Source organism: Corvus moneduloides, chromosome 22, assembly GCF_009650955.1.
Source record: "Corvus moneduloides isolate bCorMon1 chromosome 22, bCorMon1.pri, whole genome shotgun sequence".
NCBI lineage: Eukaryota > Metazoa > Chordata > Aves > Passeriformes > Corvidae > Corvus > Corvus moneduloides.
This window is the reverse complement of record NC_045497.1, coordinates 2721844-2738274: the sequence shown is the minus strand read 5'-3', so window position 1 is coordinate 2738274 and position 16431 is coordinate 2721844. Positions and strand designations below refer to the sequence as shown.

The 16431-nt window shown below is 41.9% G+C and overlaps 1 protein-coding gene across 5 annotated transcripts in view; it reads right to left on the bottom strand.

The window, feature by feature from the left end:
- PLCH2 (phospholipase C eta 2) overlaps window positions 1-14353 on the bottom strand; it is a 74246-nt gene extending 59893 nt beyond the window's left edge. For 2 of the 5 annotated variants that reach the window (XM_032131951.1, XM_032131952.1), the window contains exons 1-2: window positions 14181-14350; window positions 5224-5710 (exon numbers count right to left, since the gene is read on the bottom strand). In XM_032131951.1, coding sequence (XP_031987842.1) covers window positions 5224-5335 — 112 coding nt within the window. In that variant the 5' untranslated portion in view covers window positions 5336-5710; window positions 14181-14350. Of the gene's footprint in view, window positions 1-5223; window positions 5711-6099; window positions 6180-6199; window positions 6352-14180 lie in introns of those variants that run through there. The other 3 variants (XM_032131941.1, XM_032131942.1, XM_032131943.1) reach the window with 3 other exon arrangements.
- Window positions 14354-16431: the final 2078 nt, after the last annotated feature.

Genomic DNA, 16431 nt, shown 5'->3' with positions numbered 1-16431 from the left:
TAACCATCTGACTGAGCATGATTTTTACCTATTTCACTGTTATTAGGATCACACTGGCGTAACTTCCCTGCTACCAGGTACATCTATCAAGAACTTTTATTCTGCCTTGCAAGTAGCAGTGGTTACAAGCAGCAGCTACCCTGGTTAATCCCTCAAGGGATGCCAGGTACAAAAGCTCCAGGAATAGCAGTACTCAGCTGGTTCTGAGGCAGCTGAAACTTCCCAGCCCTGGTTTCTGGCAGGATGGAGTGGCTGTTTGGAGGCTGTGCGACCACGAGCACACGTTCGCCCAGTAGATGGCAACCGCGATACAGCCCATTGTATGAGCAAGGTCCTGAATCGGGAATGGGCTGCAAACGATGCTGTTCGTTCTGCCGGATTTGTCTCATTTCCCACTACACACTTCCAAAATCTTTACAGGCAGCAGCAGATAGATGAGATAGGGCAGGAACACTTGAGGGGGCAGAATGAGAAGAAAGAAACAGATGGTAACATTCAGGTGATTCAGTTTCTAATCCAGAAAAATACTCTGATTCTGCAACAGAGTTCAGTCAGTGCCTTTTATCTCGTTTTCCCCAGTTAACTTTTACAGGAGAAGCAGACCTGCCACATAAATTGAGTATCCAGGTAACGATCCCCTTTTTATTACAGCCTCATGATTCACTAGCACAGAGCAAAGAAAGGTGAGGCCAAACTGCAAGATTCCTATGGACCACAGAGAAGGACCGACACAGCAGAGCTCTGTCGGAAGCACCTTTGTGGTGCCCATTGCTTTTCATGTCAGATTCACAACCTTCCACACATTTATCCTAACAAACCTCCACTGAGACAAAGGCAGGTGGCTATTAGTATTTCCTGATTCTAAACGAGAATCACTATCCAAGGGCAGAGGCTGTGTGGGCTGGAGACAAAGCAGATACCTCCCTGCTCCACTGCAGGTGTCAATTCATTGGTATTTAGGCTCCTACCTTCCAAGAGATTGCAGCAGGAATGTCTGAGCCTGAATAGGAGTTAGAGACTAAACACCTTGAGGCATCTTGGCACAGAGTCTCCAAAAACTACATTACAACGCACTTCATCAAAAAACAGGCAAACAAAAACCCCAACCAAACAAAGCTATGAAAGAAATTAATCTAGAAAGCCTTAGAGATTTTCATTGCCTGTTGAATCTATTTGGGCTAAATGGCAAGGCTCAAAAAGCTCATTTGATTCAAACTGAAGTCATTAAGGAAACAAATATACATTCCTCAAAGACAGGAAAAAGGAATCTGAGTCACATCAGCTGAAAGACAAGATACTGACGTTCAGCACAGTCATAACGAAATTCAAGGTCCTGGGATCCAGGGGTTCATTCTGGACTCCTAAGCCTGAGCCTCCTGCTCAGCCCTTTGCTGGCAGCAAGGACTGCCTGCTGAACCACACGTCCTCCAGGTACCTTGTGCCACACATGATTCACAAATCCCTGCCCTCCGTCAGGTGCAGGAGATGTATTTATGGAGTGTGAATGTATGGACAGAGCTGAGGCAGCGCTGCCCTCGGGTGCTGAGCCCCAGCCAAGGTTACCTCTGCCTGCAGCGACCTCAAGACAATTCCTCTTCCTTTACAATGCACTCTGCTTCACAGAAAGGGACAATTTCTTACGAGTTTGTCATCTCTTAATGTGATATAAAAATGCTCAAAGACTGAATGCTTTCAAACAATTTCCTTCTAAGACTTGAACAATATTAAAGAACTCTGCATGAGCGTGGACATCCGAAACCAGCCTTTTTCACAAACTGAAAATTGATTCCATTTCACTGTTCCATCAGTCCTCAGATCTATTCCAGGCCACCACCACCCAGGATTAAAAACCTCCAGGGTTCAGACTCCTTTGTGGTCTGCAGATTGCATGCTGCAGAACAGATCCCAAGCAGCTGATATCAGCAGCCACTATTGTAACTCTCTAGATCTTACCATAGTAATTTCAGTTCTGAATTGCTGAGGTTGGACAATATTATCATTTGTATTTCAGAACACGTAAAAAAGACCCAGACATGACTGAGAAGTGTCTGTCGTGCAGGAATAGCAGTTCCCATTTATAATCAGAATAAGAGACAACATAAGGATGAAATGAAGTTACAAAAAGAGTCAAACAAGAAGGCAGTATCACAATCAGAACTAGAATCTGGATCTGCTGAGCAGTCCAGTATTGTATCTTTAGATTCACATCTTCATTAGATCAGTCTGTGGACTCATTAACATAAATTAGTATAAGCTGACATTGCCAACAAAGGAAACAATTGTGCATTCTGCAAACCTCACTTGTGCATTTCTGCCTCTGCAGCAAAAGGGAGGACAAACAGCAGCTCTCAGTGTTCTTTACACTACAGCCTTGTCCTCCATTCAGGAAGAAAAAAGGTTTTGAAAACATAATTCTCAGTTGAGACTGTACTAAACCTTCAGGATTTGGTGTCACAGTTTTGTAGCACCACTGTCAATGTCATACCAAGTTGAGGAGTATGACATGTTTAAGTTCAAGCATTAGAGGGATAACAGTGTGTCTGTTCAGATTGGAATCAAACTGCACCAACAAAATTCAAACCCAAACCAGGTCCTGTTCTTCACTCATTCCCCTGTACATGCAGAACAGGCAGAACTGCAGTATCAGGTCACATTTTATCTTTAGCTGATGGGCAGTTTCACAGAAATCTAACTTTAATCGAAATTCCTGTTAGCCAGCTGGTGCCAATTCACAAAATATCACCTGCATGTCTGTTCTTCAGCTCAGCTTGTGCCATGGAGTGGTTTGGGTTGGAAGGGACCTGTGGAAATGCCCCAGGCCAAGCCCTGCCATGACAGCAGCTGCTCACAGACAGGCAGATGTTGGAGCCCCAGCTGAAGGCCAGCTCGAGTGCTTCTCCAGGCTAATCTGATGTACCACATATCTAAGCAAACAGGATTTTGCATGTCTGTGCACAACACTCTTTCATCAGATTACATGGGAAAAGTGAGCCTAGACATGCCAGAGCATATTTGAAAAATAGAGGATTACTGAATTTGCCATATCCCTTCTTGATTTTGGACTCTCCCAATGCTACTGTAATAAGGACTAATGACATTATGTATAACCAAATTATGTAAAAGTTAATTGCATTCCACTCAGATTTCCTTTTCACATAGCAATCTGCTTCCTCATCCATGTATAGCCTACACAGAAAAGCGGAGATTTCACCGCAAAAAAAAGCAACAGGTTTTGAAAAGTATCTCAGTTGATGAAACACCAGAAAGCTGCACAAGAGTGCCAAGAGTTCCAAACCACTGAAGATGAGTAAGCACAGAAGTAGATTGCAGGTAACTACGATACTGTGGGGCCAAATGATCAATTGAGGGACACTTAACTAACTTCCTGGATTTATTGCAAGTGGTTTAACTCTCCAGCTCCGTCCTTTCCTAAGTTTTCTGGCAGACAAACTCACCCAAATACGAAAAGGGAAGCGTTGCATTTGACAGCCTGGGCCTGACAAAGCTGCAGTGTTATTTCTGAAGGCACAGGCTGCTCCAGGCAGCAGCTCAGCAGTGCCACACTCACGTCTGTGCAGGTGGCTCAGTGTCTATGACAGTGCAGAGGCAAAATCAGATCAGAGCTGTCACTGCATTTCAACAGAGCCATGGAAAGAGTTAATGAGGGAGTCAAGGCCAGGCTCAAGTGGGTGTTCTGAACCAGCCTGCAAAGGGATTCCTGAGCCCAGACCAGCTTTTGTTTAGGTCCAGACCCACTTGCATTGGAATGCCGGAAGTGCTGCCCAGGCACAATGCAGACTTTCTTCCCCCCCATCTATTTCTGCCTTTTCTTTGCACTTTGTCCTACGTTTGCACACTGACAGAGCTTCACGTACAGAAATATGTAATGCACATTCAGGAGTCATCACCCTACAAACAAAAAACTAGTTCCCTAACAGTCAGTTTATACGATATAGCAATAACTGGAATAGATCATCTTACTTCTGTAGTGCCAGAACACACAAATGATGCAATACACCCATTTCACATCTAAATTTCTGCACTTTGCTTTTTCAAACTCCTTGCAAATCAATAGGAAAGAAGCACACTTAGACAATGATAATGGCTTGATGGCTCTACTAGGAAAAGTAACATCAGTAAATGTGTGAGAACGATAAGAACTAGGATAAGAACAATCAATCATGGATTAATTATCACATTGACAGGCTATTTTTAATAATCCGACAATATAAATATATTCAGCTGGTAAAAAATATACTTATCAGCACAAATTGTAAGCCAACAAAAAGCGAAACTGATCTCACAATTGCTGGATATTTAACCAAAATTAAAAATTAGGTCCCATGAAAACGCAGCCAAAACTTTTAGTGCTGTCTACTTCATGATTGTAGGCAGTAAATTAAATGTATTTCAAGCAAATGAGTCCTGTGTTGAATAAATGAAGTTTTGATTTAAATATTAAGTGAAATAATCTTTTTTTAATTTATTTTAAATGCAAAAAACCCAGCCCCTCCTCCCTCAGATGTCTCCCATAGCACAAATTCATCTGCCACAGACATCAGTTACACAATTCCCTCCGTCCTACCCAATCTCCAGTCTACACTTGATGTGCACAATCACATCTGTAATCTCCAGAGCTTCCTAAGAGAAGAGCTCATTTTCCCCTGCGCGAGCTGTCAACACTGAAAAAAGAGCAACAGCCAACAATAGTCATTCTTTGAGCTCTGCACCTCCCAGCTCAGTTCAGACAACTCCGTGGCACACAGCCACAACCTGAGGCACTATAAATCCCAGTCTCATCAACTTCAAGAAAGATTTTCCAGAAGCACTGGAAAGAATCAAGGAAAAAAGTTGCAATCTCTTGACAGTCTCATCCCAGGATACTACATTTACATTTTTTACAAGTTTTACACATGAAGGTGCCTTCACATGACTGAAACCTCACAGACTGTACAAGCAAGGACAGAAGAAAGATTGATTCAAAGTTATTCTCAGCATACGGGGCAATGGTTGTTTTGGGGATTTTTTAATACACTTTACCCAAACTCTAGTCACAATACCAACCACACAGGAAAAAGGAACACAGAAGCACAGTTCCTTCAAATTTAAGGAAAACTAGCAGTCCCATATGAAATCTCAATACAATAAAAGTAAATTTGGAGAAGAAAGAGTGCATTTTCAATACCAAACTATGACATGAAAGGATGGTACCCTTCCACTCACCTACTGTGAGGATGTTTGCAGAGAGGAAATGGCAGCAGTTTCCCTCATGGAGAATGGATTCCTCTCTTTGTGTCAAATCCCCTGCTAGAGATTTTGGAGAAGTCAGAGCCATCTCAAGCTTTCAGAGCAGCCTAGCAACAGTGCTTGCTCCAAGTCAAACAAAGCACTTCAGGGCAGATATCCGCAGAAAGTTTCAGTCAAGCAATGAAAATATCCAAGAAAAAGCAACAATTTCAGGATGTTGCTGGTTTGCTTGCTTTGGAAGTGCAAGTGAGTGCCTTCTCTGGAATTCCACATTCAGGAGACTGTCTTGGTTTAATTCTTCTGATACATATTCCACTCATTGAGCAACAGAATTTGTAGTATCAGTGTGGAGAAAGAACCATGGAGCTCAGTCTTGACAGGAGGGATGTGAGGGGCCTTCCCAGGAGCACAGGAGTCACAAACATTCCGTGTATCTTCCCAGTGTTTCTTGCATGTGGCTACCCTGGAGAAGACATTTTTTTTAAACAGTGGAAGTTACTTTAAGTGTTTATTGTGAGATATTTACTACAGGAACATAGTTAGGTGACGTACAATGGACTGACCTCAGCAGACAGAAGGCACCAACTCTTCCTTCCCTCACCCCAGGATTTTCCACAAACAGACAAAGCTCCATTTTTGCCAGCAGCAACTTCTCCAGAAACCAACGTACTCATGCTGGGATCAATTATTTTATACACAAACACACACAGATATAATATATACACACACACTTAACTCAGTCATTCTGCAGAGCCAGTGAATGTATCGGGTACATTCCCAAAGGACTCTGCCTGATGTTGGCTTCTACCTTCGCTTCCATCTCTAACCCTTAAAACTCTTTGTCCCTCTTACCTTTTGTCAGCTGTCTCCATACTGTATCTCTTTGTCATTGTCTGGCATTCCCTTTCCCTCTTCTTACCCATCTTCTGCCCACTGGATACAGAAGACTCACCTTTCCAAAACTTTCAGTGGACACCTTCCTCAGAGAAAGAAGGTCAAAGAAGACTCCCTCCAAAACAGCAATCACACCAGGCAGAAACCTGGGATCCTACTTAGTGCTGGTAACTGTTTGAATCTCTGGGAGTCTCCTTCAGTTTGTAATTACAAGTTGAGCTCTGAAACATTGCCCTAACATGTTTTGTTGTGAAAGCACAGATCCAGTTTGACATTACTTTAAAGAGAGAGGGCAATGAAGCTCACTATTAATTACAGTGATTAGAAATAGAGGAGGGGGTTTGAGACATCTGTAGCAAAAAATGAGTAAGAGAATTTCCTTATAGAACATCTGCCTGTTTGAAGCTGTACCTCTCTCCTTGTCTTTAGTCCCTCATTCAGCTTCTTTGGGAAGTCACTTCCTCCCTGCCATTATCTTTTCACCAAGCCCCACCTTCTCCATTCTCTGTGCTGTCAAAAACTCCTCTGTTCAGAGGGAGCATCAGTCAGTGAAGCAACAGCCTTACGTGGAGCCAAATGCATGGCAACTTCATCTTTGGGACAGCAGTGCTTGGCAATATTAATCCTGTAAAAAATCAGTATCATTACAATCATTTGTTTCCACATTTAAATGGGAAATATCTCAAAGGGCATCCTGTGGCTCTGAAATAGTTTTGGGCATATCAAAGAGTGACATTCATTTGGCAAAGAATATCTTTATTACAGAGCACAGGTGGAGTAACTAAAACCAAAATTATAATCTTAGGGCATATTTCATAAATTGACGGGATTGAGGGGGGAGGAAGGTAATAGATTATCAAAGATACATCCTGTGCCCCCCAAATATTCATTCTTGTACATGCTGTCACTTGTCCCTGTAATTGTATCCCTTGTCATTCCCTGACATGTACATAATTAGGTAAAAGAATACAGAGCAAACATTCTGCTTTAGACTGAATAAAAGCACATCACACATTTCCATGTATTCATTTAATACATTTCATGTATTCATTTTGTGCATCCCAAAATAAATGTTTTTTTTCTTCAGGTTAATCCTTGAACTGATACCAAAAATACACTTACTTACACAGAGCTGACTTGACTTTTTTAGAACAGAACCCAAAGTAGACGTTAGAAGGCATGTCAGCATTTAAATGAACTTGTCCAGGGAAAAAGCCAAAACTGCACTCAACAGCATTTCTGGAGCTGCTCAATTGTATGCTCTGGGCAGGCACTTCTACAGATGACAGGCACTGCCTCTAAAGTTATCTGCTTTGGTCATCTGGGCAGCTCTCCTGACCACAATTTTATAGCCACTAGCCACAAAGTGCCATTTCTGGTACCTGGGCACTGAATGTTTAACCCTGGGATTAATCCAGGAAGCCACAGCTCATAGGACAGATGAAACTGTTGTAACATCAAGACAAGATCAGCCTATTATTTCCTTTGCAGAAAGCTGAACTGGTGGGTATTTACTCTGCAGACTCTCTCACCTCTTTGCTTCAGGGTTTTTTTTGAAAGGCCATTTCCGCTGTAGGAAGTTCAATCACTGTGACTCATTATACACCAAAGAACATATCCATGAGGGCGAGGAAGACTGAATGGGCACGGGTGCTCCTGCTGGTGCCAGACCAGCATCATTGCAGTGAAAGCAGATGAGCTTTACATTGATGTGGCTCGTTAAATATTTTATTGTCTTCAGTTATGTCAAATTAATGTTCTTTATGCTGTGTTATGATCTGAAAGTGAAGCTACTTTGAGGCAGCTATCTCTGAATGTCTTCACTTTCCATGCAAAAGATACTCTTCCTGCACTCACTCCCACCTTTTACAGCTTCCTACAGGTCTTCAGAGTTCCCTTCTTCTCCTCCCTATCTTCAGCATACCTGTGTTGGTAAAAAATAAAAGCCCAGCCCCTCTTCCCAAACTAATCCCCATAAATCCTACGCAGCCAATAGGAAAGTATACAATGAATCCCTAAAAATACAGATTGGCGTCTCAGAACAACATTCAGGGCCCAGACTTCCTATTAAACTAAATGAAAGAAGCTTTGGCTTTCCTGGAAAATCTATTGTGAAGGTTGTATGATGGAAAATATCAGTTGCACTGTCTGGAAATACCTCACCTCTGTTACAGTAGAAAGCACTGTGGCTCTGAGAACAGCACTGCTCATTGGCAGAAGACATTAAACAGCCAAAAGAGAGCAACTGGATCTGTTCAGACCACATGAACAAGATTTAAACTGTCTGCTCAGGCTAAGAGCCCTACCTGAGTATTATTGTGTGAGGTTCTGTATTCACTTGAAAAAAAGGACTTAAAACCCTAGAGACAGGATCCGTATCACTTACAGACAATAAAAGCTGTGTACACCATTAACAATTCCCTAGCCATTTTTATATCACTGTAGTATTCAAAGCTTAACCCCACAAGACCTGCTTTTGTTCAGGAAGGTTTTGTGTGGCAGCCACAGAACTCAGACAAGCTCTGATATCCTCCCAGAATAGATACACTGATACCATGGATGAAACACACAAAAACTAAGTCATCACTTAAACCTGAATAGTTTGATCAGGAAGCAGATCAATGGATAAAAGATCAAAGTGCCATCAAATGAGAGGAAAAAATTAATACTTTAAAATATTTAAATGTGAGAGCTGGGATTTGCTTTTAAGCTGTAGTGTGGTTCCAGCTGACACGCTGCTCATTTTAAGGAATGCAGCTCCATTCAGTGGGCAATTGCACGGAGATAATCTGCACGCCCAGGCACGTCAGTGCACAGCCAGAGCAGCTCCAAAGGCGAGGAGGCTGCTCCAGCCCCATGGAACAAGGGGGTGAGCCCACACCTTAGGGTGTGATCCCGAATTCTTTTTCCCAAGGGACAGAGCACACAGCCAACACTCTGCCATGCAACAGAGTCCCCTGGCAAACAACTCGGTTAAAAGCAGAAAGTGAAGAAAAGGCAATCAAGAGGACACCAGAATACCTTTCTGGCAGCCTGGTGTTTTTTCACCTTCACCCAGAACAGAGTCATCCCACTTAAAAGGAACACTTAATATTTGTCAGCTTTTCCTCACCCGCCCCTTACAGCCTGAGCTGGAGCTGCACACGCAGGAGTCCTGCATTTTTGTTGCATGATGTAACTGCATATTCCTTATGCAAGTAAGGAGACTTATTATTAAAGCCAAATTATTTATTTCAGGTTTGTATGGACCATGTCATATGACTTTAGCATTCACTTTATGAAACAAAATGTGAAATTTTAAACAATTTCTATCTATAGGGATATACTTGTTTGTAATCCCTTTCCCTATTTATCCTGAATTGCCAAAACCCCTCTTGGTTTCACCATCATTACTTGTCCCCAGCCAGTTCCCAGACCTGTCTGAAGTGACAATGGAAACACAACAGCCTCTTGCTTCTGAAGAACATTTGCATTTTGTATTAGCAAGGGAGAACAGGCAATTTCTATTAGGAAGCAAAGGGAACTAATTAAGCAAAGCTCTAAATCTCATCCAATAGCTTGGCTCAAAAGAACTTCGAAAATAAAAGTTTCATACTCTAGACCACCAAAAACAAAAAGCCTCAGAGAAGAAATGAGGGGAGGAAGATCTCCTTGTTAGGAGACAGACAGAAAGTGAGGACTGCTGGAAAAGGTTCTGCTGCACTTGGGAATTTGTGAGTCATACTGAGGAGGAGATAGACTAGGGGCTCCAGTGCCACTCGTAATCAGGAGATCTATAATTCTAATAATGCTCATGCTGGCAGTCTTGGTCTCTCTCCAGAAGTCTGATTTTTTTAAAAATTTTTTCTTCAATTTCATCTAAATGAGCAGGAATTTCTTTTAAGAATAATGTCTTTAATCAAACTGCTTTAATTCTCTACAGCAGCTTATTGCTGCACTGATTAATCTCTTGGATATTAAGGAATAATTTATGCTGGGGGAGTTACAGAGAAGGTGGCAACTTGTGTTCCCCTTTCACAAGCCAGTGGCAAACAATCAGCTTGCTCCTGAGGATGCCTGGTAGGGCCAAACACAAGAGCCCAAGCACAGGCAGACAGACACTAAGAGAACATTGCAAACAAGAAAAACACGCTTGTGCTTGGCAACTTCAAGAGAACGCTGCAGTTTTAATTTTCTTTTTTTCGAAACATCCAAACCAATTTCTTAAATGAGTGAATCTCCTTCTTCATTAGCAGGAATGGGTCTGGGAACCACTCAATCCATCCTCATTTTATCAAACAGAGGGCAGTGACGTGCAGACATGGGAACTACAAGGCAGTAAGTCTTTAGGGCCTGATCCAATAAATATCAAAGTACAACTCTGCTTTGCTCTCCACCTTATCGTGGACTTTAGTACTTGGTTAGTCAATAAATAACATTACTTCAATAACCTCATCTCAGTCTAAACTCACAGGAGGGAAAGAAGTGGGATAGGTCATTTTATACTGTAGGAGACAAAAACCTGTTGTTTAAATAGAAAATATTTCCCATAGTCCTTGCAGCAATCACACTTCATAATGCCATTATAACTCATCCCAAAGTTGTGTTTTTGAGATTCTCCTCTGCAGGCTATAGAACTTCTTCCAGGCACCTCAGTTGCAGCTGCCATTGTTTCCTCAGGCTCCATTCCTTACTCCTTTTTATTTTGTTGTTGTTTTTTAAATTAATAAAACACAAATTACATGTTTTCAGTTAAAGGCAGAGAAAACTTCCAGAAAGTCCATTCCAGCATCTAAGGGCAGTAGGAAATCCGGAATAACAAGCGGGGGGGGTGGAGGTTGAAGGGGAGAAGTGGAAGGGAGGAGCTTCTTTTAAGTTATCTTACAGTAACTAATCCTGCAAGGAGAGCTGAGAGGAGACATCCTCTGTACACCAGATTGAACACAAAAAGTGCTACTGCAAGTTTCAAGTTTCAACATAATGGCCCTTGGCAAACAACACCTCAGGGAATGGGAACTACAGAGCTTGTGCAGCACTTTCAATCTCTCCCAGGAATGTTAACATGGAAAGCTCCTTCACCTTCCCACCAGATTTCCCTTGTCATGTCTGAGGCAACCCAGAGCTCCCTGGCAACTATTAAGATGTCAGAAGATTCTACAGGAGCCATTCCCTAATTAAATGGAAACAAGTGAGGCTGTGATGGACAATAAAAAATGCAGGGCCAGATCAGAACCAGGTATACCAAAATCAGTCTCTCAGGTTTCATGCTGTATTTGTGATGCAAATGGATCTGAAGTCCTCACTCAGGTCATGCTTGTCTTGATGTCTGCACCCAAAATTTCGCTCAGGACTGAGCAGCCTCATGTGCAGTCTGTGAGACTGCAAAGTACAGAAAAAGAGCAGGAAGGAAGCTCAGAACTTTGTCTCAGCATGTGTAAAGGTTTGTCACAGCCTGCACTGTGCAGGTACCTATCCAATGACTCTGCTGTGCACCTACGTGTGCTATGGGGAAGCGCTCCACCCCCACAAAATGACGGCAGATTAAACAATGAATAAAAAATTTGGAAATTCCCTACAGATTTAGAGTCTGTGCCCTAAGCAGTAATGTGGAGACCAGAATTCCACAGTGACTTGCAGCAAAAACTGGGCTGGGGAGTCGTACACAGTGGCTATGGATAGCTGTCCCATTGGAACAGGGCTTGGCTCATGTCATGCAGGGCCTTCCTTCTCTGCCAGCTGAGCCTGGATGCAGGGTCTGTACCTACTGCTCATGTCACAGCTGCCATCAGGAATTGTCACAAGTGATGGACACAAGGTTTGCATCATCCAGCAAGACCAACAGGAGCAGAGGTGAACTCACAAATGAGGTCAAGACAGTGGAAGTGGAAGAAGATTCAGGTATAACACTGGAGAATCTATTTCAGTAGTAAGATCAGGTCAATGTAAGCTTTTCATGGGAAGAAATGGGTAATTTTAAAGATAACTAATGCAGAACTGAGATATCTGGGTGGATGAAAATTGTGTTGCAGTAAATTCAGATGATCCTTGGGAAACTGCAAGACTATCTTTGCTGAAAAACCTCTTCAGCCTCATCCTATAACCCACTCAAATTCATTTATGCAGTCATTTTCTCAGCTCTGGACAAATTAACAAGAAAAAATTCCAGTGATATTCACAAGTATGTTGTCCCCTTTGTGCTGTATTTAGGAACTGAGGGCTCTGTACCATTTATTTCAAAACCAAAGTGAGATTGTGTCGTTTTGAAACTATGAGTACATAGAAGAACTTTGCACACCACATATTTTATTGCTTTGTTGTTCCTGCAGGACCATTCACTAAGATGCTCTCAGCCACCTTGGGTAAGTATGGAGTTGCTTTTAATTCAGCTAAATTACAGAAATGATAAATGAAAACAAAAGCCTTTTCAGATAATGTAGAAGGAGTTGGCTATAAACTGGAATGTTATCCCTTTTTGCAAAGCCAGAACAAACTTGTTCTTTGGCTGAGAATGATCAAAATATGCTGCATTATAGGAGTTCATCTTGCCAATAGAGTCATTAAATATAAGACTCAATGAGCCCTGAGTGTTTCAAGATTCAGTTACATAGGTTTATACTATAAAACTGGGCATGACAGAAGCTGTTCTGGTAAAATACTGCTTATTGAATAGAAAAAGCCTATTGTTAACTGCTGTGCCATGACAAATACCTGTATCTGGTCATGGACTCTACTCTGTGTGATAAATCCTCTGTGCCCAAAGCAGACAGCCTGTAACAAGCAGTGCTCCTGCTGAAGAGCTCAGAGCCAAGTTAACGTCTCTCCCTGTCCCCCACAGCCAGTCCTGAGGCCACCAGAACACAGTAACTCTGACACCACTCAGCCTTGGCCACACTTAGATAACTCACTGTGTCCTCGGCACTCACCGGCCTTCCCTCACACCCCCGTCCTTCACTTGCACTGAACAGTTTCTCATAGCTAATCTCACTGGGCAAAAAGTAATTCTCCCCAGCACAGTTTCTACCCCCTCAGTAAGGACAAAAAAAGCTCTCTCAATAGACAAAACTTTCACCACATTCTTTTGAACAATAACTTAACTTCGAGCTCCATTCTGAACATGGCATCGATTTCGCATCTCAAATCAACCACAAATCTTAATCTACTTCTGTTTTATTTTATAACAAGCAACCTACCTCTACCATGAAACAAAATATGGTTCTAGAAGTTATCACCCTGAGGATTCAGGGTATTTTTAAGACCTACATCTGAACCCTGAGGCATTTGGAGCATACACAGCCCTAGCAATCCAGCCATCCTTATTATTTGCCACGTCTCTGCAAGCATTACCCACATTTTTATGCCAGGAAAGAATTGAAAATTCTTTCTCTATAGCCCAGAAGAACAAGCAAAATTTTTTAAAAATTAAAATATTAAAAAAAAAAAAACCCAAACATGCATATCTTTTCAAAGTGTCATGCATGTCTTTCCTCTCAAATTAAGACTTGGCTGTTCAGTCACAGAATCAGCAACATTCTATTGCTAAACTGGTATTTTATTTAAATACCTGAAATTTATTTTACATCCAACCTCTCTTATCCAAGTCAGTTTTCATTTTGGCTCAGTACACCTGGGAAAGCTCAAGGCTCAGGTTAGCAGCTCAGAATGAATGCAGTCATCTTTCATATTGAAAAAGGCAGTTGTCCAGTTAGAAAAGTCTAAACTTGAATCACAAATGTGGTTTTCTTCATCCCTACAAGCTCAGAGAATCTAAAAATTTAGGACTAACAGAATTCCCAGGTTCCTGATTTTTATGAACAAGAGAAAGTATGATAAAACAAGCATTAGACATGATGTTCTTTCCATTCTCCCTCTTCCTTAAAAAAGACAAGAGGAAAAGTAGCAGCAAATTCAGTTACAGCCATAAGGCTGTGCACACTCCTGGGATAAAGTATTATAAATTTTGTTTCGAATGCCCAAGAGTGAGCAAAAGTGTTAAAAGTACACCAAAACGACTGCTGTAAGAGAAAGTAGCAAAGCAAGCCCAAAGCAAACGCCGCACTCACCTTTGTGTGTCCCGGCCGGGCAGTGCAGACGGGCTGTCCCGGCTTCTGGGCGCGGAGCGTCCAACCTTCATACCCGGGACAAACCCGGCAGGAGGGAGGGACCTGCGGAGTCGCAGCGAAATCCCGCCCCGCTTTTACATGTTTAGGGCTCTCAGCTCTCTGATCACAAAGCAGCTTTACAGCCCGTGTTCAAACAGTTCAGCTCCAGGGTAACAAGTTCAAAGTGGGAGGAGGCAAAAGGAATCGGAGGGTGGTAACAATCCCGAACAGACGTTTCGTTCCTTTTGCATCCGCAGAACCTGTTCTTCAGGTTGGAAACTGAAACATCTGCCCGGTGCCCTGTTTGAAAGCTGCGCTCCGAACCTCTTGTCTCCTAACAGGTCTGCAGAGGTAAAATCAGATTTTACGATGCACAGACAAGTAGCCTGTGGGAGGAAAAGTTAATCATTGCTGAGCACCGAGGGTTTTTACATTTTGGACTTCCGTGTGGTAATGTCGGTGAAGCAGCACGCTCCCCTGTCAGGTCTGTTAGAAGGAAAAGCAGAGAAGCATGGCATGGAAATCAAGAAACCTGGCTGGCGAAAACTTAATCAAAACACAGCAGCTACGTTTTAAGAGATAATGGCGGTTTTCTGAAGTCACCAGTATCAATCAGAATACAAAGTAGAAGAAACAGATTTTTCTGGCAGAGCATAGCGTAACAGCTAATATTATATGCATGTCTGTTTATATCTATGTACGAATATATATATGAAAGCGTATGAAAGTAAGTTTTCTACACAAAATGGAAAGGTTTCTGGCATGCTGCACCTCCTCAGTCCAAAACACACTGACAGAACCCCCACCCTTCAAAATAACACAAAACAACTTTTAGAATATAATAAAATCCATACAATAAGTCACAATGAGCATATGCACAGAACTTACACACTTCAAGTGTTGTAACATTTGTTGGCAGAGTCCGACCTTCAGCTTTAGAAATGGTTTCCAATCTAATAATTAAGTGGTCATTAGTTGGGATTTCAGCTTTGCAAAAAAACCTCTCAAGCTCTTCTTTGGTTCCTTGACCCATAAAGTAAGAAAATCATATTTACCCACCTCAATAAAATGGCGACAAATATGTGTGGTGTTTTTATTGACAATTGAGCTGTGGGACATGTGAGATCACAGCTCTGCTTTTAAACAAAAATCAAAACACGAGAGATGGGATTGGAATTCTGAACAAAATGATCCAAGGATTGGGCAATAAATTTTAATCCTTAATATTTTTTAAATGCTACAATTTAGGGTGGCAGCTTCAAGTTTCTTATTTTATAGCAGATCCTCAATATTTAAGTGTGAAAATGTCCCATTCCAGATCCCATTTCCCGCGGGACATTTCCTTATGCAGGTGCGCCCCCTACTGCTGAGCGACATAAAATGTTCCAATGGTTTTTTCCCTAATTCCACTGATTTTACAGCTACAGAGGGAACGCTCCGCAATTCCACTGATGCGATACACCCCAGCAAATAAAAATTCAGCAGCGCCTGGAGCAGGGACGGAGTGATTAAGAACGCTTGCTTATCTGTAAGATTCATCACAGCTTTACTCACCACGCGCAACTTCTGATGCAGTTAAATTAGAACTTTGATGCCACAATCTGTGCACTAATAGGCTACTGAAAGAACTACAAATATCCAGTTTATTTGTGGTTATGTTTGGCCACAGGCCTTTCTTTGCTTCTGAACCACAGGGAGGAAAAAACTCACCAAGCTCTTGCTCTCACAGCACTTTCCAGTGAGTTCCTGCCATATCAGTCTGTAAATTCTTCAGGAAAACACCTACTTTAATTACTGTGAAAGTAGCTTTGTCAAATAAATTAATTAAATGCAGAACTGTTTAACTGCCCCTTCACTTTAGCGTGCTGCAAAACTGAATTTAAAACAATGTGACATTAAAATCTGCTAGGAAAAAAAAAAAGTGTTTTGGCGAAAACAAATGTACCCGAGCTCAGAGTGTAAATATATAAACACACACACACAAACATGTATAGGCTGTAAACATTTACAGGATGCTGCTACCTTTTTAAAAATATTATCATTATTTAATCTGTTTTTAATTAAGAAAAGAAGAATTTACAGAAGTTATATTATATTCTATTTAAACAGCATTATATTTAAACCTCAGGCACAGCTGCAAGAGCCTCATGGCAGGTAGCAGGACTCTGGCTGTCTCCCTCCATCGAGAGGCCAGTGAGCTTTACGACAAGAG